Consider the following 19,760-nt stretch of genomic DNA (forward strand, 5'->3'; position numbering starts at 1 on the left):
ATTTCTATACAATGGCAGCTTCTCCTGCAGCTTATTCACTACATATAGCCAGCTTCTATGATCACTTAGTCTGCTTGCATTACTGCATCTGTACAATTATTGATTGATTAGTTTCTCTTAGTGTGTCACACACACACAATCTTGTTATTACAAGTTCCATACATTCTCTTCAGCCGAACTTCTTAGTGTGTCACTTCTCATCCCTCGTGACGTCACTCACTCTTTCGCTCTTTCTCATATTCCTTCGGGGAGTTCCTCTCTTAGATTATAATCTCTTCGGGCATACATCTGGTATGGTTTTCTCAGTGGATACTTTTTCTAGAGCATTCGCCGTTGTATGGTCACAACAACTGGTGTCAAGCATGGTTCAGTCTCAGGCTCCCAACATACCGGAAGGAGGGGGGTGGGACGTCCTTCAGAGGCATTCAGCTGCTCCTCTACACTGTGTCCACGAAAAGGGACATTGCCTCGTTACTAGAGGAGATCAGAGGAATGAGAGTGAATATCGGAGGCAAAGGGAACAAAATCAACATCCAGATTGATGCAATGAACGAGAGACTGCAAGCAGTGGAATGCAATCTGTCCTCCCTTGAGACACTATAACCCCAGATAGATATGAAGATGGCAGAGTTGGAAAGGGGATAGGGGGAAATAACACTTAAAATGGACGATTTTGAGAACCGAGAGCAGAGGAACAACCTGCGTTCTTTCAGGTCAAGGAGAAGGAGGGTGAAACGGAAAGAGACCTCTGCAGGTTCGTCCATGAAACAGCTAAAGTGTTTGGAGATGACACCATCGCTGAGCCCAAAATTGATAGGGTACACAGGGCGGGCGGAGCAGGCAGAGGTCCGATATCTGTGTTGGCCCGATTCCATAACTACCCAAACACGCAGAATATATTGGAAAGGGGATAGGCCCGGTGACGTTGGGCAACGCCAAAGTTGCAATCTTTCAAGACCTGTCCTCGCTCACCCTGGCAAAGAGACATTTATGTGCTCCCCTCACGAAATGATATAATATGGCATTTATAACGCAACCATGCAAAAGTGTTTCAAGGTGCGACGAGGCAAGGGAAGGGGAACAGAGGGAAGACGGAGACAACGATCCTACTTAGCCAGGTGTCATTCAGATCACGCAAGTGCAAGGGAAGGGTGGAGGGGAAAGTGCGGGTGATAGGGGATGGGACAGTGCAGTACATGGGGATAATAGAAAATTAACAAGTAAAGGTGCGCTGGTGGCAAGTGCAATGGTAAGTGCAGACATTGGGTATCAAGTGCTGGTAGTGGGGCTCATTGAGAAGGGGATGCGATAATGATGGGGCTTCCCTTTCTCCATATCCTTTGAGGTAGATGGAAACGACTACAAACTGATCATGGAAGATGATATACATAGGGTTACCAGGTAGCTAATAGGGGAAGCTCAATCTGCATTGGAAGGAGGTTCAATGCAGATTGAGCTTCCCCTATTAGCTACCTGGTACAGGAGGTGGCGCATACAAGGGCCGAAGAGGCGCAAAGTGCTGGGCTCAAGGAAATTCAGGAAACTTAATACACTGCAGGTTGAAGACACTTGACCTACTGCCTGTGCATCTTTCAGGGGCCGGAGGAGGGGGGTCCGCTTGTCTCTTGCTTTGTTCAAGGGTTCACTTAGTAGACTACTTCAGGTTCTTGGAGGGTGGCTGCCGAGAGTTGCGGGGTCAGTCAAGGGACGCGCAGTGGACCCACGATTGGATTCTGCAGATGGCTTGGTTACTGATCTCATTATTGGGGTATGGTGGTTGCACCTGATGAGTTTGTTTGGGAGAGTTTAATGGGAGGGGGTGTCAGAATGTTAAATTGTGGAGGTACAAAGGGTGGAACGGAGGCTCTTGGTTTTGGGGGTGTTTAAGTTGTCAACCCAGGGTTCGGGCCCTAATGGTGGTGCAGATTTTGTCCAGTGATGGTAACTGGTAGGAACCAGGCGACACATGGGAGGGGGAGGGAGGAGGAGGGAAGGGCTGTTGTGTGGGACTAGGGGGAGAATTAGAAGGGGTAAGACTGTTATGCACTGTCATGTTCCACACTGAAATTACCTGGGGCCCGGGGAGGCCTATCCAAAGGGATGTGTTAAAGTTGGGGAGATGTTGGACCTGAGTACGGGGAGAAGGATGATCGCTTGCGGATTTGCACATTGAATGTCAAGAGGCTTAATTTGCCAACAGGAGGTCCTTGGTGGCAAGAGAATTCCGAAGATCGGGGATTGATGTTCTCTTTCTCCAGGAGAAGCAGTTCTCCAGGGGTGAGGAAAGGAGAATTCCTTGCAGCCATGTGGGACAAGAATACTGGAGTTCCGGGGACTCAAAAAGTGGGGGTGTCAGTATTTTGCCACACAGCAGGGTGAAAATGGAAGTGGTTAAAATATGGAGGTGCCCAGAGGGGGAGGGTGGTCCTGTTATCAGGTCTCATACAAGGGGTTAGTTTCACCTTTCTGGCATTGTACCCTCTTAACCAGGGTCACCTATGCTTTTTTGAACCCATGTTGGCGAGACTTCTGAACGAGGGAACGGGATGCCTGGTAGTGTGGGGTTCCTTAACATGTGGGCAGATATGCAATGGGATAGGTAAGCGATTGGTAAGGCAACAGCTGGGACCTCGCATGTGGGGGAAGGGGGGCCAGCTCCAGGCTTGCCTGGAATAGTTTGGGGGATGCTTGGTGCTTCTTTCACCCCCAGGAACAGAGGTTTACGTTCTACTCCACACCCCATGGGACATATACTGGGATAGACTAATGTCTGTGCCGAGGGAGCTTCTAGAGGTGGCATCGGGCTCTGAAATCCACCCGATTGCCTGGTCGGATCACGACATGGTATCCTTGGATCTGTCCTGGATCGGGCTGGGTCCTGGGAAATCGATATGGAGGTGCAATGAGTCCCTATGGAAGGATTTGGTCTTTAGGGAGGAGTTTGAAGAGGCAATAAAGTAGTATTTCCTTTTGAATGATACAGGGAGGTGGAACAGTGAACATTCTGGGATGCGGTTAAGGCTACAGGGTGGGGGCTCCTGATTAGAGAGGGGGCATGCAAGAAGAGGAAGTGGACCTTGTTGTAGAACAGGCTACGAGCAGAGATAGGGACTTTGGAGGAGAGAATACAGGCAATGGAGGAAGGGGCAGGGGAGTGGATAGAGGAAGTGCCGGGAACGAGGGAGGAACTCAGTCTATTTGAGGAAGGAAGGGTAGTTTGGAAGCTCCAGTTCCTAAAACAGAATTATTATGTAAAAGGGGATAAAGCAGATGCCCTGCTGGCAGCACGGCTGCGTGGCCAAAGGGCGAAAAGGTGGATTTTGGGGTTGAAGGGTCCTGAGGGTACCCTGGTGACTTGAGTTGAGGGTTTTGCTGACTTTTACAAGGAGCTATATAAGGGAAGGTACCAGCCCGCTGGGAACAGGATGGCGCCTTATTTGGAGGATGTGCCCCTGCAGGTACGAACTTGTGAGGAGGTGGGGTCTATGGATGACTCCATCACAGGGGATGAGATTATGAAGGCCATACGGAAACTGAAATTGGACAAGGCACCAAGGGAGGACGGGTACACTGCAGGTTTTTATAAGACTTTTGTGGGCTCCCTGGTCCCACATCTGGCCAAGTTGTTCAATAATAAATTGGAGACCGGACGGGCCCTGAAATCGTTTGTGCTGGCACTTATCTCTGTGATACCCAAGGAAGGGAGGGACTCTCGCCTACGCAGATCATATCGCCCGATTTCTCTCCTCAATGTGGACACGAAATTGTTTACACGGGTGCTGGCAACAAGTTGGACGCCCACATGCCACGGCTGGTGCATGCAGACCAGGTGGGCTTCATTAGGAATCGATAAGGGGCTGATACAATGCGCAAGACCTTGCATCTGATTGAAGGGGCCTGAGATGAGGGAGGCAACCTCACGCTCCTGTCAGTTGATGCAGGAAAAGCATTTGACAGAGTGGATTGGGGGTAGCTAAGGGCGGTCCTCGCTAAGTTCGGAATTGGGGATAAGTTCCTGCGGGGAACCATGGCACTGTACTCTGAACCGATGGCCTGTGTGGCCTCGAATAGGAATTTTTCACTGTGGTTTGGACTCGGTCGGGCACTAGACAGAGATGTCCCCTCTCGCTTTTGCTCTTTGCTCTGTCTTTGCAACCATTTGCCCAGAGGCTGCAGAATGACACCCGTGCAGAGGGCATTAAGGTGGGAGGAGTGGAATACAAACTGGGTCTATACGCTGATGGCATCCTGCTGCATCCTAAAAACCTAACGCCCTCGGCCCCAGCGGCAGTGGAAATAATAGAGCAGTATGGGGTGTTTGCGGGTTTTAAAATTAATAAAGGGAAATCTATTCTCTTCCCACTAGACCTGGTGAGGGACAATGATAGGCGAGACCTGAACACACTGGGGATGAGGATTGTGGAGGACAAGCTGTGGTACCTGCTGATAAATGTCACAAGGGAGATAGGAGTCAAAGTAGTATATGAAGCGGCAAGTATAGAACGGTTAATAGCAGGTTTCAATGGATTCAATGGATACATCATTAAACCAAGTCGTGTCAAAACACACAGGCCGGCTGCAATATTAGCAGGAATATAAGAATATGTAAAATTATCACAAAATAACCAACCAGGTGGAAGTTTTACATGGTTCAGTTAGCTAGCTGTAACAATTGTAATGTTACACATCATATTGTTCGAAACATCTGTACATACGTTTACAGATCTAGTATATAATCGTTTCTCAATCAGTCTTCTTGACATCTCTATCAAGTTTCAATTGTTGACATGTTTTAATATAAATAGGATCACACGTCATGTGATAGCAGACTTTCGCAGGAGCAATATCATGTGTCATGATACGGGTCATATTCCTCCATTTGTGAATAGCTTCATCACAAAACGTACAGTATTCGTAAACAGAGAATGAATTTTGGATATCCAAATGCTCCACCAAAGAATCATTATGCAAAATACTGAATACGGTTTTCAAAATCAAAGTAGGCGTTGGAATCGCCACCAGACAAGTAGAAATCAAATCCACAGAGCTGTGCACATCCGTTAAACAGAAATGCGAAATTTTCAAAAGTCGCTGGGCCAAAAAGAGCCAAACATTTTTGGTTTGCCTGACCAATGCGGAATATCAATGATGGGGAAAAGAAGCTGTAATTCCAGGAGGAGGTAAAGGCAGAATTCTATTTCTTTGCTTGCGCCGTTTCCTGAATGCAATACGATAGGCTGCAGCAGATGCATCCTCAGGCGCATAGCTGATGGGTGGAGCATCAGTCTTCTTCCAGATGCTCCACTCCACTTGGAGAATAGAGAAGTCTGCCACATCCTCGGACATGAACCCGGACCCTTCCAAATGGACTTCAACGTGCCACACACAGGCACTCCACACACTCAGGATCTAAAGCAAAATTTATGAAAAAGGAAATATCAGTTGGGTACATCACTCAAGTAAATATTTGTCAGCTGGGATATGCATCCATATCTTTTTACCAGGTTCCATCACCAATACTAGTTGATCATCCCTTGCTGCGATTACATCAGCCGGCACGGGCGGACCAGTAGGTTTCTCAACCCATACCTTTGCACCAGGCACCATTGCATCTGATGAGCCAAATCCTTTATCTTCACGAATCATGAACACCGTGGGAGGCTCACCTTTCTTTATCGTGGACATTTTAATAGGCATCAATATTAATTGTGCAATTCTGTTCCCTTTATGAATAGGCAGTACATTTTCACAGCTGTTTAAAAGAATAACTTTAATGATGCCTTGATAATCAGTGTTAACAATTCCCCCCAATACCTGAATGCCCTTTAGGGCTAGGCCAGATCTTGGTGCAATCAATCCCATATGTGCAGAAGGGATATGTATACCAATTCCAGTGTCGATTACAGCAATGCCTTTTGTAGCCAAATTTCCTCCCTTGCATGTAAATCCACCCCTGCAGACTCCAGAGTGGCGCGATAAGGAGCTAAAGCACCCAGAGAAATTTCCCATTACAACAGGGTCTCACAAGCTCGATTTGGTTTCATTTGCAAGCATCAATGGAGTTTCACCTTTCACAATGGGATGGTTGTTGCAAATTTGACCAGCTTCAAATGTATGTTCCTGCCAACCTCGCGAAGTGCCATCTCCAATCTTGCGCAGTTGTTGCTTCAATAAACCATTTATTCTCTCAATGCGACCAGCTGCTTCTGGGTGATAAGGGACAGGAAAATCCATTCTATGCCCTTATCTTGGCAGTAATCAATTATCATTTTGCCCTTAAAATGGGATCCATTTTGACTCTGAATTTGTAATGGGACACCGTAATATATGGCTACCTGGTCCACTAATTTAATCATGTTCAGTTGGGTAGCCCTTTTGCATGGCAAAACTATTAAATAGCCGGAATATGTGTCTACAATAGTGCATGCATATTGACACCCCTTGCTTGTGGGCATAGGACCAATATAATCAATTTGGCAAATTTGACCGGGCAACTATCCTTGTTTCAATGTACCATGAATTATGTGTGGAATAGATCAATGTTTCTGATGTTGGCATATAGAGCATTGCAAAAACAGTTTTCACAATCTCCAATGGGATACTAATTCCCCTATCTTGCTTCCACCTTATGATAGCCTTCTCTGCAAGATGTCCACTCTTCTGGTGGGCCCATTTGGCAATTCCCTCCAAATCCTCCTCCTCAGCCCTCAAGTCCATAATTTCAATCTTTGAATGTTCATCTGCAACAAAATTGAACGAACGTTCTAATGAATCTGTCGCGCAATGTGCATCCACGTGGTACACTGTCACAGTAGTATGCATCATCATGTCAGAAATATCTTGCCATCTTGCATACAGCGCCACACATTTTCTACTCCTCCCCTGAGGTGGTAAGCTCCTTTTTTATCTTGGGATTGTATGCAACTACTGTTCAATCCCTCCATATTTAGCTGCGCCGTCAGTAAACCAATCATGTTCCGCATGTTCATAGTCAATTCTCCATATGGGATCCCCCACGTAATTGGAGATTTTTCAACAGTTCTCTCACTCTCAGGCTCGAGATCCATCAGTGGCACGTCTGCCACTTGTTCATGCAGTTTTGCTATGCCACTTTTACCAGGTTTGACACAGTCTTGTATGTACCATTTCCATTTAATAATACTAGCTTCTTGAGCATGCCCAATTCTGTGTGTTTTCTGGGAACTAAGTACCCACTGCATGATAGGTATTTCTGGTCGAATGATTGTATCATGATCCACAGTCATTTGTTCAGTGTCTATTAGAGCCAAATAACAGGCTAACAAATGTTTTTCAAAAGAGGTATATCTATCTCCTGCATTAGGTAATTTCCTACTTCAAAACCCCCAATGGCACTCGCTTTCTATCCTGTTTCTGCCATAGGCTCCAATTTGCATAGGAATCTTGGGTGGACACATTCAACTCCACTTCACCATCCCTCAATGGCCATACATCAAGCACTCTTTGAATGGTACTTTTTACTAATGGAAATGACATTCCTTGTTTGTGTGTGTTTGTTAATTTGGTAATGCGCACAAACCTTTAGGTAGCTGGGCGCAACAGTTTACAAGAATACATCAGGCTTAGTTACAACATGGTTAAGGTACACAAATGACACATGGAGTGACAAAGGACAAATAACATACTGAGTGTTGGTACAGACAGCTGTTGTCATAGCTGGCCGAGGGGTGAAGGGGGTGTTCTTCACCCCATAAAAATTCTCATTTTTTACGTGTAATCTTGTAAAGGGGTGCCAAGATGTGCCTCAGATGTGGGATGTGCTGCCTCCAGAATCCGAATAAACCAATAAATTGTTGTGCTTGCTTTTTGGTTTTTGGAGTCAGAAATTCAAGAATCTTTAGTTTCGCTTTCGGCACCACCTCTCGATGCCCATTGTGCCATTGTATTCCTAGAAACAGGACAGTCTCTGCTGCACCTTGTGTTTTTGCATCATTTATTTCCCATCCTTCTTTGCGTAAACCCTCCCAAATGAGGTCCAAATGTAATTGCACACTTTGTTCATCTTCACCTTGAATCAATATGTCATCAATATAATGTACAATTTGCACATCAGACTTACACAGAATTTTATCAAAACACTCAGCCACCAGCTGGTGACAAATCGTTGGACTATGCATTAAAAGTATACGTCCTTCCATTCCAAGAAAATGCTAATTTTTCCTGACGTTCAACTGCGATCGTTACGGTGAAGAAGGCGTTAGCCAAATCTAACACTGCGTACCAGGTGCCTTCACATTTTTATATATTTTCACCCAACGTTATGGCGTCGGGTACCGCAGGCACCAATGGAGGAGTATATTTGTTCAATTCGCGATAATCAATCGTCATTCTGAAACTACCGTCTGGTTTTTTGACAGGCCAGGTGGGATTGTTCCAAGCCGTAGTAACAGAACGTAATGCACCTGCCTCAATGTATCCTTTAATCGTTTCCGAAATGTCTTTTTGCCCACCGGGTATCCAATATTGTTTCATGGACACTCTTTTAGTCGCTATCAGAACCTGCACAGGGGGCATTTTTAACTGACCAACCACTACCCCAGTGTACAAGTGAAGGCACTCACATCAAATTGATAAGTCTTACCTCCTAATCCCAGGGCCAGTCCCTCTATAATATCAAATCCAATAATGTATTCAGTTAAGAGAACAATTTACACCTGTTAAGTGTTTCTTTTTAATTGCAAAATTTTCATATCAATTTCAGTTTGTACAGCTGAAGTTTCCTCACCACCTAATCCTGTAATCATAAAATGTTTACTTTTAAATCTGTCAGGTTTCCATGAATCAAAGAGGCCTTCGCTCTGGTATCAATTAAGGCTCAATCCTTGTGTATTACCTGAATGCCAAAACTATTTTTTACTTTCACATGAGGTCGCCTGTCTACCTTAACATGGGCTGTTGCTACCAGAGTTTGACCCCTATCCTATTTATCTTTAAAATGTGATCCTTTTGATTCTCTCTCCACCATGGTACTAACCCTCTTCCTTAAATCAGCATAAGTTGGTTGGGAGGGTATCGATCTAGTGGAAGATTCTTCATCCCCCCTTTCTGGGGATGATCCAAAAGCATCTACCTCCTTTTTCGGTTTATGCAAATCTTGACGCTTTACCAGTTTGTAGCGCTCTTTCCTATTTAAACCTTGTTTTTTATACAACAAATGCATATCATGTGTTGCGATTCCATCAATTTCTTCCTGTGGCACACCATCTTTCAACAAAGCCAGGAACATATCCCTTCTATATACACGGGAATCTCGACTTTCATCTTTTGCCAGGAGTGCATTTTTCATTTCGCCACTCCGTCTCCCGAGATAGTTCCTGTGGCTTTTCCCATTCACCCAAGTCTGTGAGCTGTCTAATTGTATCAACTACCTCATCAGTAACCTTCCCCGTCATACCCACTAACAAGGTCATTATGACATTTTCATACGCGGGTGGGGCTGTCCGAACCAATGTGTTTCTGTCAGAAACAGACAAATTTACCAGCCCCATACGTTCTTGAGTCTTTAGGTGAATCGCCTCTTTCATAGCATGTTCTCTAATTCTCTGAATAGCTTCCTTCAATGTGTACCGTTTTTTGCCAATAGTCGGCCAATCCGATGTAATTGGATATTTGTGATTACGACCTTGCGCAGCCAATTACAAAAGGGATAATTGTCCATCATCACCATTACCAACACGAGGAGGACCTGCATGCAGGGTCTCCTGTATTTGAACATTATAAGGGCAAAAACCTAGCAGAATCTATCGAATCGACTAGAAAACCAGCAGCCCCTTCATCAAACATTCTGACCATCCAAGCCAGCAAGGATTCACCCGCCCTCTGTTTCAACCGCTTGACTATTTCCCCAATTTATTGTTGCAAATAATCCTCAAAGGCAGTCATGTCTACTACACCGCTTCCCGGATTCAATGGATGGTGACCCCATGTTCTGCGTATGACGGGATTAACCGTAATTTCTTTACATGCAGGTTTAAGCTTTGTTACAGGATTTGGTTCAGAATCGCTGCTAGTAGTAGTTCTGTCAAAAACATCGCCATCCCATTGATCAGGATCTCAATCCACACCTGCAAAGGCAATTACAGTTGCTACTTTCGTGAATTAACCCTACCTCTTCTCTTCCAATATTAACACAATTTGTTTCTCAGCAGCCACTTTTCTAAAACTTTAACAGAATGTTGCAAGTCTACATTCAATTGATGCATTTTTCTAAAAGCATACAACAAAATCCAGCCTCTTCTCCCGAGGGCTGAGCACTCCTTCCCCTTTTCCATTGGGACTAATTGTAAACATTTAATCAATTCATATGGACTTGCCTCTCCTATACTAGTATCCCAAGTTTCACTCAATCCTGCACCACATGCCCAGGTTTGTGCAATTCTATCATAAGGGCTTTTACACCAACCCGGGATAGTTACTTCTGGGCAATCTCCGCTAGCGGAGCCACCTTTTTTCCTAAAAGGAAGTCATTATAACAGAATGGATGTTTCACTTCCCTAACATCAATATCAACACATGCAAACTTACACAACAAAACTCTCAATGATTTTCTCTCCAAGGGGAAAGAAATTCTGGGTTTTTTTCGACTGCGTCCAAAAACATTAACTTTAATTCATCAACACGATCCTTTGGCATCCATATCAGCACAAAGACCCTGCTTACAGCACCAACATGTTTTGCATCTATTTGGCTTTGTGGGGAAAGCACTAACACTTGTGTCTCCCAGGGCACCTCAGCAAAACAAGTAATTGGACTCAGACTAGCAGAATAAAACACACATATATCATATAAGATTATAAAACAACTTGCTCGTTATAGGCCCTTTATTTATACAATAAATGTATAGATACCAATAAACAAACATACACTTAGATGTATAAGAATTTTAATATAGGTTACATCACCGTAAGACATGAGGCAGAAGAAAACGTCATCTTGGCCACCGACAACACTGCTTAGTCCCTCAGCAGGTAGGCAAAGAGATCACTGCGTCCAACAGGGTCTGAAGCGGAGCGTCCTCCTTTTCAGCGAGACTGCATCACCTGGGGGTCCAGATTCCAACCAACATTCTCCATACAATGCTCTCTCCTTTATGGAGGCATTTCCCCGTCCTTCTCAATTGCTTCTGCTCTCGGCCGAAGAGCAGATCACAAGTCAACGGGACAGAGGGTGGAAAAAACTAGTTAGAAGTGGAAAAACCCAGTGCCCCTCTCCCTCGCATTCATTCCCAGACCCCTTATCATGCACCTGCAGTGTTCTCTGACTCCGTTTCTGTACTGGTCCTTCAGTGGACAATACAATAACTATTCTCCGCAGTAAGTCCACTCGAAAAATATTTGTGACCTTGCTCTGTTTTTGCTGCTACTTGCTGAATCTTTGTGGCCCGCGGAAACACAGATTTTATTACTGTGATGGAAAATGAGTATGAAAAATGACTGCACATCGACGCCATGTTATTCTGGCTCGCATTTATCACACAAGCATTATGACAACGCAAGTACTTGAAGGAGGAATACTGGACTGTAAAGGGGAACGAGTTAGACAAACCATACTCGGGAGATGCTTATCAGAGTCAGGTGGGAGCGACAGCCGGGAAGGGGGGGGCAGGTGGGTTTCATTAGGGGGAGAACTTGTTGAGAGGTTATTTGCCTTGATTTGATACTGATATCTGGCTGTACCATGCATTGTTTATTGAAAACTTATTAAGTTTAATTGCAAAAAATAAAAAACTTGTGAATGGGTTCTCATTGTTGAAAAAATGCATTTTATGTTGCCTCACTAACTTTGAAGACAGTGCTGTTGGTTATTTTAACCAGTATTTTCTGCTAACAAACTGGTTGTGTGAGGGAAGTGGATTCTATTTTCATTATTCAAAGACTCAGAAAGGGGGCTCCATAGGCTTGAGGCTTCCATTACAAGACAAAGGAGTACTGATTGGATAATCAGTTAGTTGTTACATTCCTAGTAGCCAAGAAAGGGGAAAATGGTGATTAGTATTCTTTGTCATGGACTGGGCTCCGCACTAAGGTTTGTCCTCTATATTTTGTTTTCACTGTTTTGCAGAAGTTTTAGGCAGGATGCACACATTTTCAGGTTGGGTAAATTTGCAATTGCAGATGACATTTCTGCAAAATTGCATTAATTACCTTTCATCAGTTTTTCTAATATGTGCTGTATCTTTCTACAGAGACATCACCTTTTCTCTTTCTCTTTTGCGGTTGTATCTTCTCTGGTAAAGATGTTCTTTCATCTCTGCCTAGACCTGCCCTCTCTGATGATGGTAAATTGAAGAAAGCTTATGTCAGAGCTGCTGGACACCAGATCACAGTTGTGGATGTCAAGTACAGTGGTGCACACCTAAGCAGCTAGGATCCATTGTGCGCTCTGTTGGCTAGTCAATGTGTTCAAATCAAGTTTTGGACCTTGGGATATTTGAATATGTATGAAAGAAAGAGTATACATTAAGATACACTTTACTGAATGAGTTACTTTTTCCTAAATTATATAAATAATCTCTTATGATTAACTTTCTCAGGTAAATTGAAGCAAGCAGATGAAAACTTTGACCGTGTCCTTTTACGAATCAGACATTTGTATGAAGTGAATGAGGATCCTATTTTGTCGCAGCCAGTTTCAGTAAATTTGAAGGTAAACCTTGATACTTGTGTCTTTAAATTTCAGTGTGATTTAAAAATTCTGCACATAGTGCTTGAGAGTGCAAATAGTAATCATGTGCATTAATGACTTCAGAAGTAAAAACATTTTATTTTCTTACAGGGAGATTTTTTTAGATTTCAGTCCTTTGAATTCTCTGCATAAGATTGTTACTATTTGAATTGTCTAGTCAGTCACCCGTTGTGTGGGATTTGATATGATAGAGATGATGATAATAACAATAATTAGAATAAGAAGAGTAATAATTGTCAGCTCTAGTGGATTGTGCAAAAAATCCCAAAACTTCCTTACCTGGGGGAGGAGGAGGGATAAGAGTGCGTATCTACAATCTGAAATTCTATAATTTGTGTTGCCCCAGTCCTCCCTGATGAAGCTAGTGAAGCATATCCACAGCAATATACAGTCAGAAAGGGGAAAGGTTTTCGTCTTTGTTTTACTCAATATAGGGTGCCTCTATTGAACTGTACTTTGAGAAACATTTCTCTCCCAAAGGGAAGTCCATCAAATGGACCTTACATGTTCATTTAGTAGAGTGACAACATCTAATCCTATGCCAAATTGAAAGCGTCTCCACACATGAGCATATTTACACATTTTGGCAACTTCATCAAGAAGTGAATAGTTGGCTTCAGGAGTTGTGCAATCTATTGGGCCACAATGTTTATATGTGTGTCACAAATTGCTGAAACATCTCCATTCTAACAGGAGGAAGTATGTTATTTAATTGCAGAAGCTCAAAGAAAGCTTTTGTGACATTGACAAAACTGATCAGTTTCAATTCCTATTCATTTCAAGGGGCTTTTTGAAAGGCAGGAGGCAATGTGTTGAGAATCCTTTTTGTTCCTTTCAGTTTGTTCTTGGAGGCTGAAGAGAGGGATGTGGAACAGTGCTGTCGCTCTTATGAGCTACAGTATTTTCAGAGATTAAATGTGGAGCAGGGTCATAAATGATTTGAACATCAGAGTAGATCATGAATATTCACAGTAAGTCCTGATGAACAATACACGAGAGCAGCAGCAGATGTCTCCATTTATTTGGTATTGCAGTTTTCCAGTTCAGCTGAGATGATCATTCTAAATTGAAGCGAACACTACAGAGGACAGAAATGGCGTACAACGCTATTGGGCTTTGCCCAATGCAAACATAGGGACATAATTCATCTCTTGAAAGAGTGTATGCGGTCACTCCAACACCCAAGTGTCTTTTGATGTATTTAAAGTTATTTCGATTCCTACACCTAACCATTATCTGCGTTAATGACATTGTGTCTCCCTGTTCCTGCAGTCTGACCTGCAAGCTCAAATTATTACTAGTTCTTCTCTTCTGGCACATGTATCTCCAGGTTTAGTAGACCTTCTCAAGTCTGTGGTACATCCTATCATGTTGTGATAGTACCACCCTGTGACAAATTTTGGGATTGAGTCACTTCTCCCCAGAGGGGAGCCTTTCCTTGTGAAGCTATGTCGGTGAGCCCACTACGCAATAATCCCACTAGGGGTGGCGGCATGTAGGACCACACAGGGAGAGACTCGCCTGTGCGGGACAAGGACTCCAATTCTGCAGAGGCACTCCCTAGAACCCTCTCTTTTGGAACAACAGTAACATTATAACTTCAGAGACATCGACCAAACCACTATTTATGATTGTGACATAAGATCTAAGATCTAACAATATAGCAAAACTACTGTGAAGAAGAATGCTGTGCGAGTAATATGGATTACTCAGTGGTTTGGAACGGACACTATTGTGATGAAGAAGAATAAACAAATAAAGAAGAGTGCTCAACTAAAAGAGAGAACGGACTATCATTCTCCACTGGGTAGGACCCACCAACCCATCATAAAAAGGGAAGATGGAGTGCTTTCTGTGGGAAGTGAAACCCAGGACTTTTAAATCAGCCTAGTCAGGAGTGCTGAGGAAAACCGATGCTTCCTCTGTTGGGAGGAAGCCACAAGGTGTTGTTGGCAAGAAGCACTGAGGAAACCGAAATCAGAATAAAAAAAGGGGAAATAAATCCCAGGAGAGAGAATGGTCGAGGGCGGTGGCGTGACTTAAGAGAGGTGGACTGTTCAATCCGGCAACAAGGCTGAGACCGCTGCAGCACAGGTGCCGCAGGCGAAAAAAAAGAGTCGGCAGACGGAGAATGGAAGCTATCCTGTGTGATGAATCACCTACTCGCATCACGTCTCCCCATATGGAAGCCCTTTGCTATGAGGCTATTGAGGTTTGGCCGCTACCTAATAGTCCCCATAGGGTTGGTTTAAAGCAGGAGGACCTTATGGGGCGGGCCTGCCCCTCTGGGGACAAGGACGATCACCTAGGGTACAGCCTGTTGATCAATGGTGCACCCCCATATTCTTTAAACCCCCACTCCATTCCAAACCACTTCCATGAGAGTAGACCCATTTATTTCTGTTGTGTATGGGATACAGCCACAAGAGAAAGTACTAGGATGAAGAGCACAGAAGACTACTGAATGTGTTAATACTGGTACGAGGTAGCCTCAAAGAGGCATGAAGCTGAAACTGTCAAAAGAAACAAAGGACTTTGACAATCCACCAGGGTTTGACTGGCAATAAGAAGAGAAGATGAACTAAAGAACTCTTCAAGCCCAGCCAGGAGAGGCAACAGGTGTGGAAACCATCCAGAGCGGGAGTTTTAAATCCTGACGGCTGACCGGAGATACTGAAGAGCAGAGGACACTGGTCAATCGCTCATGGAGTTCTCCATGGGTCCAGCTGATGTGGGGCTGAGCACGAAGCAGGAAGAGAGAACCAAGCAGCACAGTAGAGGTCAGAGCTGCCGCAGTGCTGCAGAAGCAGAGAAGAGAATCCAGAAGAGCCGGGAGACGGGCCCCAGTCCCAGGAAGCCCTAGTGGCATACCAAGTCCCAAAGAAGGTAACAGGAGTTACGAGAGACCCGTAGAGGACACGTGGGTGGAAGAGAGGCAGACTCAAGCTTCTCTCCACTCGCCTAGTATTAACAACCAAACTTGGGAAGGGTGGACTGAGCACCCAAGAAAAATGTCCTTATCGGAGTGGCAGCAATAAGCCTGCTGGCCATCAGAGAAGGGTCTGAGGCCCCAACACAAGTTAATTCGAGCATCTGAGGAGAACCTCATCACTGCAGTGGCAGCAATAAGCCCACGGACCATCAGAGAAGGGTCTGAAAACCCAACATTAGTGAATTGAGCATCCAAAGGGAATTACCTCATCGCAGTGGCAACAATAGGCCCACTGACTATCGGGGAAGGATCTGGGTCCCCAACATAAGTGTACTTTACTTTAATGTATTCATTTGTACCATACAACCAGAAAGACCCGGAGGCACACAGGTGCTGGAGAAGTAAAACCACCCTAGATGTCAAAGCACAAAACAAAACCGGCTTAACATGAAGAAGATGCCTATGCTCCTAAAGGGGGTCTCTAAAGTATCTCAGAGTTATCTGTACAAGTAGGATTTCAGTTTCTTTTTTAATGTACTTACTAGTTCGATGGCATCTGAGATCTGGTGGAATAGAGTCCCAGAGGCTTGGTGCTGCTATAAAGAACACACGTTTGTTCACGTGAGATAACTTCACTCTGGGAACCACAAGCATGTTGTTTTTATCAGATCTGAGATTTTTGACTGCAGGTTTCTTTATTAACCTTTATGCCAAATAATGAGAATTGGAACCCTCTAAGCATGTGTAGGTTATTGTAAGAAGACGGAATTCTATTATGACATCTATAGGTAGCCAATGTTAGGCCCTATCATATCTCGAAACATGCTTATATTACTTTAGACCTACTATTGCTCTTATGTCACTATTTTGGAGGACTTGAAGTCTTGCAAGTTCTCCTTTTCCAATTCCTATCAGAAGACTACTACATTAGTCTATTTTTGAGCCTACAATTGCTTTTGCCACCATCTCTCAACTATTTTCAGAGAGGTATGGACAGATGTGAGAAGGTAATCTGATATAGTAAGATGTGGAACGAGACTGTCACTTGAGCCTTCATATTAAAGTTTTTATCTAGGAAGACTCCCAGAGTTTTGATCTTTTGTTTCGTAGCAATTTTACAATCTTACTGAAACCACAGTTATTCAGAACCCAGTTTTTTTTAATTTTAGGGCTAGTACCTATACCATAAGAGAGTGGCAAAATATACATCAAGTTGAAAGATACGGAACCAACTATCAAACACCAGGAGAAAGGAGTCCTTCTCCTGGTAAAGAAACTGAAGCCCTTTGAGCATACCCGAGAGATGCCAGGGGAAGGGGAGTCATTCGCCCTTGGTTTGTTGTGAACTATATTGGAGTGTGCAGACCAATATCTGTAGAACAGTGCTATTCTCCTGGTCCCGAAAGTTGAGTGGTACAAAGGGTTGTGAAAACCACAAGCATGTGGAAGGGCATCATTCCCCCTGGCTTTCACTTCCAAAAAAAACATTTTGGGAACACTACCTGAATACCAGGAGAAGTCATTCTCCTGGATAAGGAACTTTCTGTTGGATTATTCTTTAGTTGTAGTCTAAGGGATAGAAGTAGGTTGTAGCACGGGACGGTGGAGTTTGATTTCTTACGGGCATTCTGACAGATCCTTTAGTATTAGTTTGAGGCAGGGAAAAACCCTCTTAGAAGATAGGGATAGTGAGGGTAGCTTTTTTCTATAAATAAAAGGTTTTTAGTAACCAATATGCCACGTTTGTGTCTGCTTCCTTCTTTGACACCCTTAATCCTGACTACAAGGGAAGTCCTCTCCTGTGAGCAGGCCTGTTGACAACAACCTGTGGAAAGCAAGCGAACAGGGACAGCATGAGACCCAGGAGTGAACACATGGATAACAAGTACCATCAGCCTACTCATCCCAGTGAGTGGCCCACAACTAAGAACAGTGAGAAACACTCAGGTGCGCAGTCTACTCATCCCAATGAATGGTCAGAAGTTGAGAAGAATGAGAACCAGTGCGACTTCTTCTACTCATTTCAGTAGTATAAGAAGTGTACAAGAGAATAAGAATAACTATTGGGTCTGCTATGATTATCTCAAGGAGAAAGACAGTGAATTAGAGGAGGAGGTCTCATATCAAATGTCTTATTCATAAGGAGTTAAAGAACTACTGAAACGCCAAGAACAAGAACCACATAAAGAGTGGTCCAGTATCCCTAGTAATCTCAGAGAAGGAGGGACTTTCAGAAACACTTAAATACATTGTACAAGTATTTTCCAAAGATCATAATCCGGAGGAGGAGAAGTCTACGAAGAGAACGAATACGAGAACCAAAGACTTGGAAAGGTCCCCCGAGAGGAACTAAACAAGTAATCTAAGAGATAGCCAAAAGATATCTCAAAATTATCTACTAACGCTGGGGGAAGCCTCTCCAGGACAAGCCCTTCTCCTGGTGTTTTGTTATTTTTGTCTTAGTGGCATTAACAGAGCAGCTGAGCTTTGGACGGAGGACAGACTGTTTAATTTTGACTTCACAACAGATAAGCACCCAAGTTAGTTTGGCTAGGCAGGTAAATCTATAGATTAGCGATAGTGAGGCTTTTTTCACTTCTTATTTTAAAAAAAAGCTTCAGAATATCCAAAACTGATTTGCCTTCTGATCCACCACAACCCCACAACTGAATGAGTATATTCTGTTTGAATTTGAACTATGATGTTGAATTGACATTTTGTTTTCAATTTGTGTTGAATATTTATTACATAACCATCAGATGGATTGCCACCATAACAATTTGAGTGATGAAATGCGCAACTTTATCAGTTGGTGTTCACACATGACTTTGACTTAGGTTTTTAGACTTCAACAAAAATGTTATCATCTGATAGAAAGCCTCGCCATGGGAGCTACAATAGCTCATAATGTGGCCAACCAGTATCTTGAGTGATTTGAAGTGAATCCTCTGTATGCTATTGGCAGCTCTTTAGTTCATAACATTTTCCTGTGAATACAATACTTTGCCCAAGTCCTGCTTAATTTAGGGACGTTCTGCGACTGCAGCCATTGCTTATGGTTGAACACTGTTACCCTACAGCTCAGTTTACCAGTCATATAGATGCACAGGCAGTCGATTATTATGGCATCATCTATTCCTACGGTGGTATTAAAAAGGTGTGTTCCCATATGAAACCGACTGCAGAAAACTCACTTTTCAAGTTGCCATAGCTTTCAACCGTGCCATCTTAGAGAATTGGCCTTCATTGTTATTTTTTAAGCTTAATAGTCGCAATTTTAAAAAGAAACACCAGTTTTGATATACAAATTGTACGATGGGGGTTATCCCAAAAGATTGATCACTCGATATTTGAATGGAGCATCTAACCATAGAGATTTCCTACTTGAAGAGCCCCCCCTTGAACCTGAACTTGATTGGATAGTTTGTGTTAATACTTTTTGAACAACTTCATACACTTTTTGTAGATCGAATCTAGATATTTGCACAGCCCTAGACTAATCTCTGATAACTGGTGACTGCCAGTTGTTTGTTTGCATAACGTGCCTGTAAGTTTCTGCTAGTCACCACTGTTTTTGCCACACTGTTTGTAGATCGAATCTAGATACTTGCACAGCCCTAGACTAATCCCCGATTACTGGTGACTGCCAGTTGTTCTTTACATAACGTGCCTGTAAGTTTCTGCCATTCTAGTCCCCACTGTTTTTACCACACTGTTTGCAAATCGATTCTAGGTACTCAAACAGCCCTTAACCAATTGCTCATCATCATTGGCTGCCAATTTGCCCGAGCCGAATTTCTAAGTGTACTTAGCCTAAGACCTGCCCACACTGTTAATCGCTGCACCCTGCCACTACGGCTACTACCAGCTACCTTATTTTATGTATTGAATGCTGCTAGCTAACGCGCCCCACCACAGCTGCCACCGCCAGCCCGACCACCGCCCAACACCTCATTACACCAATTGCTGCACTTTACCTGATGCTAGCCAAGCTGAAACGTCACCTCTACCAATGTAACGTGAAAGACTCAAGTATCACACAATGTACACCAAACTAAACCAAACAGTCTCAAAATCTCAATATACCTCCTTGCGGCCATCTTCT

General features: G+C 43.6%; 1 protein-coding gene across 2 annotated transcripts in view; it reads left to right on the forward strand.

Moving 5' to 3' along the window:
* MAN2B2 (mannosidase alpha class 2B member 2) overlaps positions 1–19,760 on the forward strand; it is a 777,500-nt gene that overhangs the window by 683,024 nt on the left and 74,716 nt on the right. For both annotated transcript variants that reach the window (XM_069631990.1, XM_069631991.1), the window contains one exon: positions 12,572–12,684. In XM_069631990.1, the coding sequence (XP_069488091.1) occupies positions 12,572–12,684 (113 nt within the window). The remainder of the gene's footprint in view (positions 1–12,571; positions 12,685–19,760) is intronic.

Source organism: Ambystoma mexicanum, chromosome 6q (assembly GCF_040938575.1).
Source record: "Ambystoma mexicanum isolate Mex_15411 chromosome 6q, UKY_AmexF1_1, whole genome shotgun sequence".
NCBI classification, from domain to species: domain Eukaryota; kingdom Metazoa; phylum Chordata; class Amphibia; order Caudata; family Ambystomatidae; genus Ambystoma; species Ambystoma mexicanum.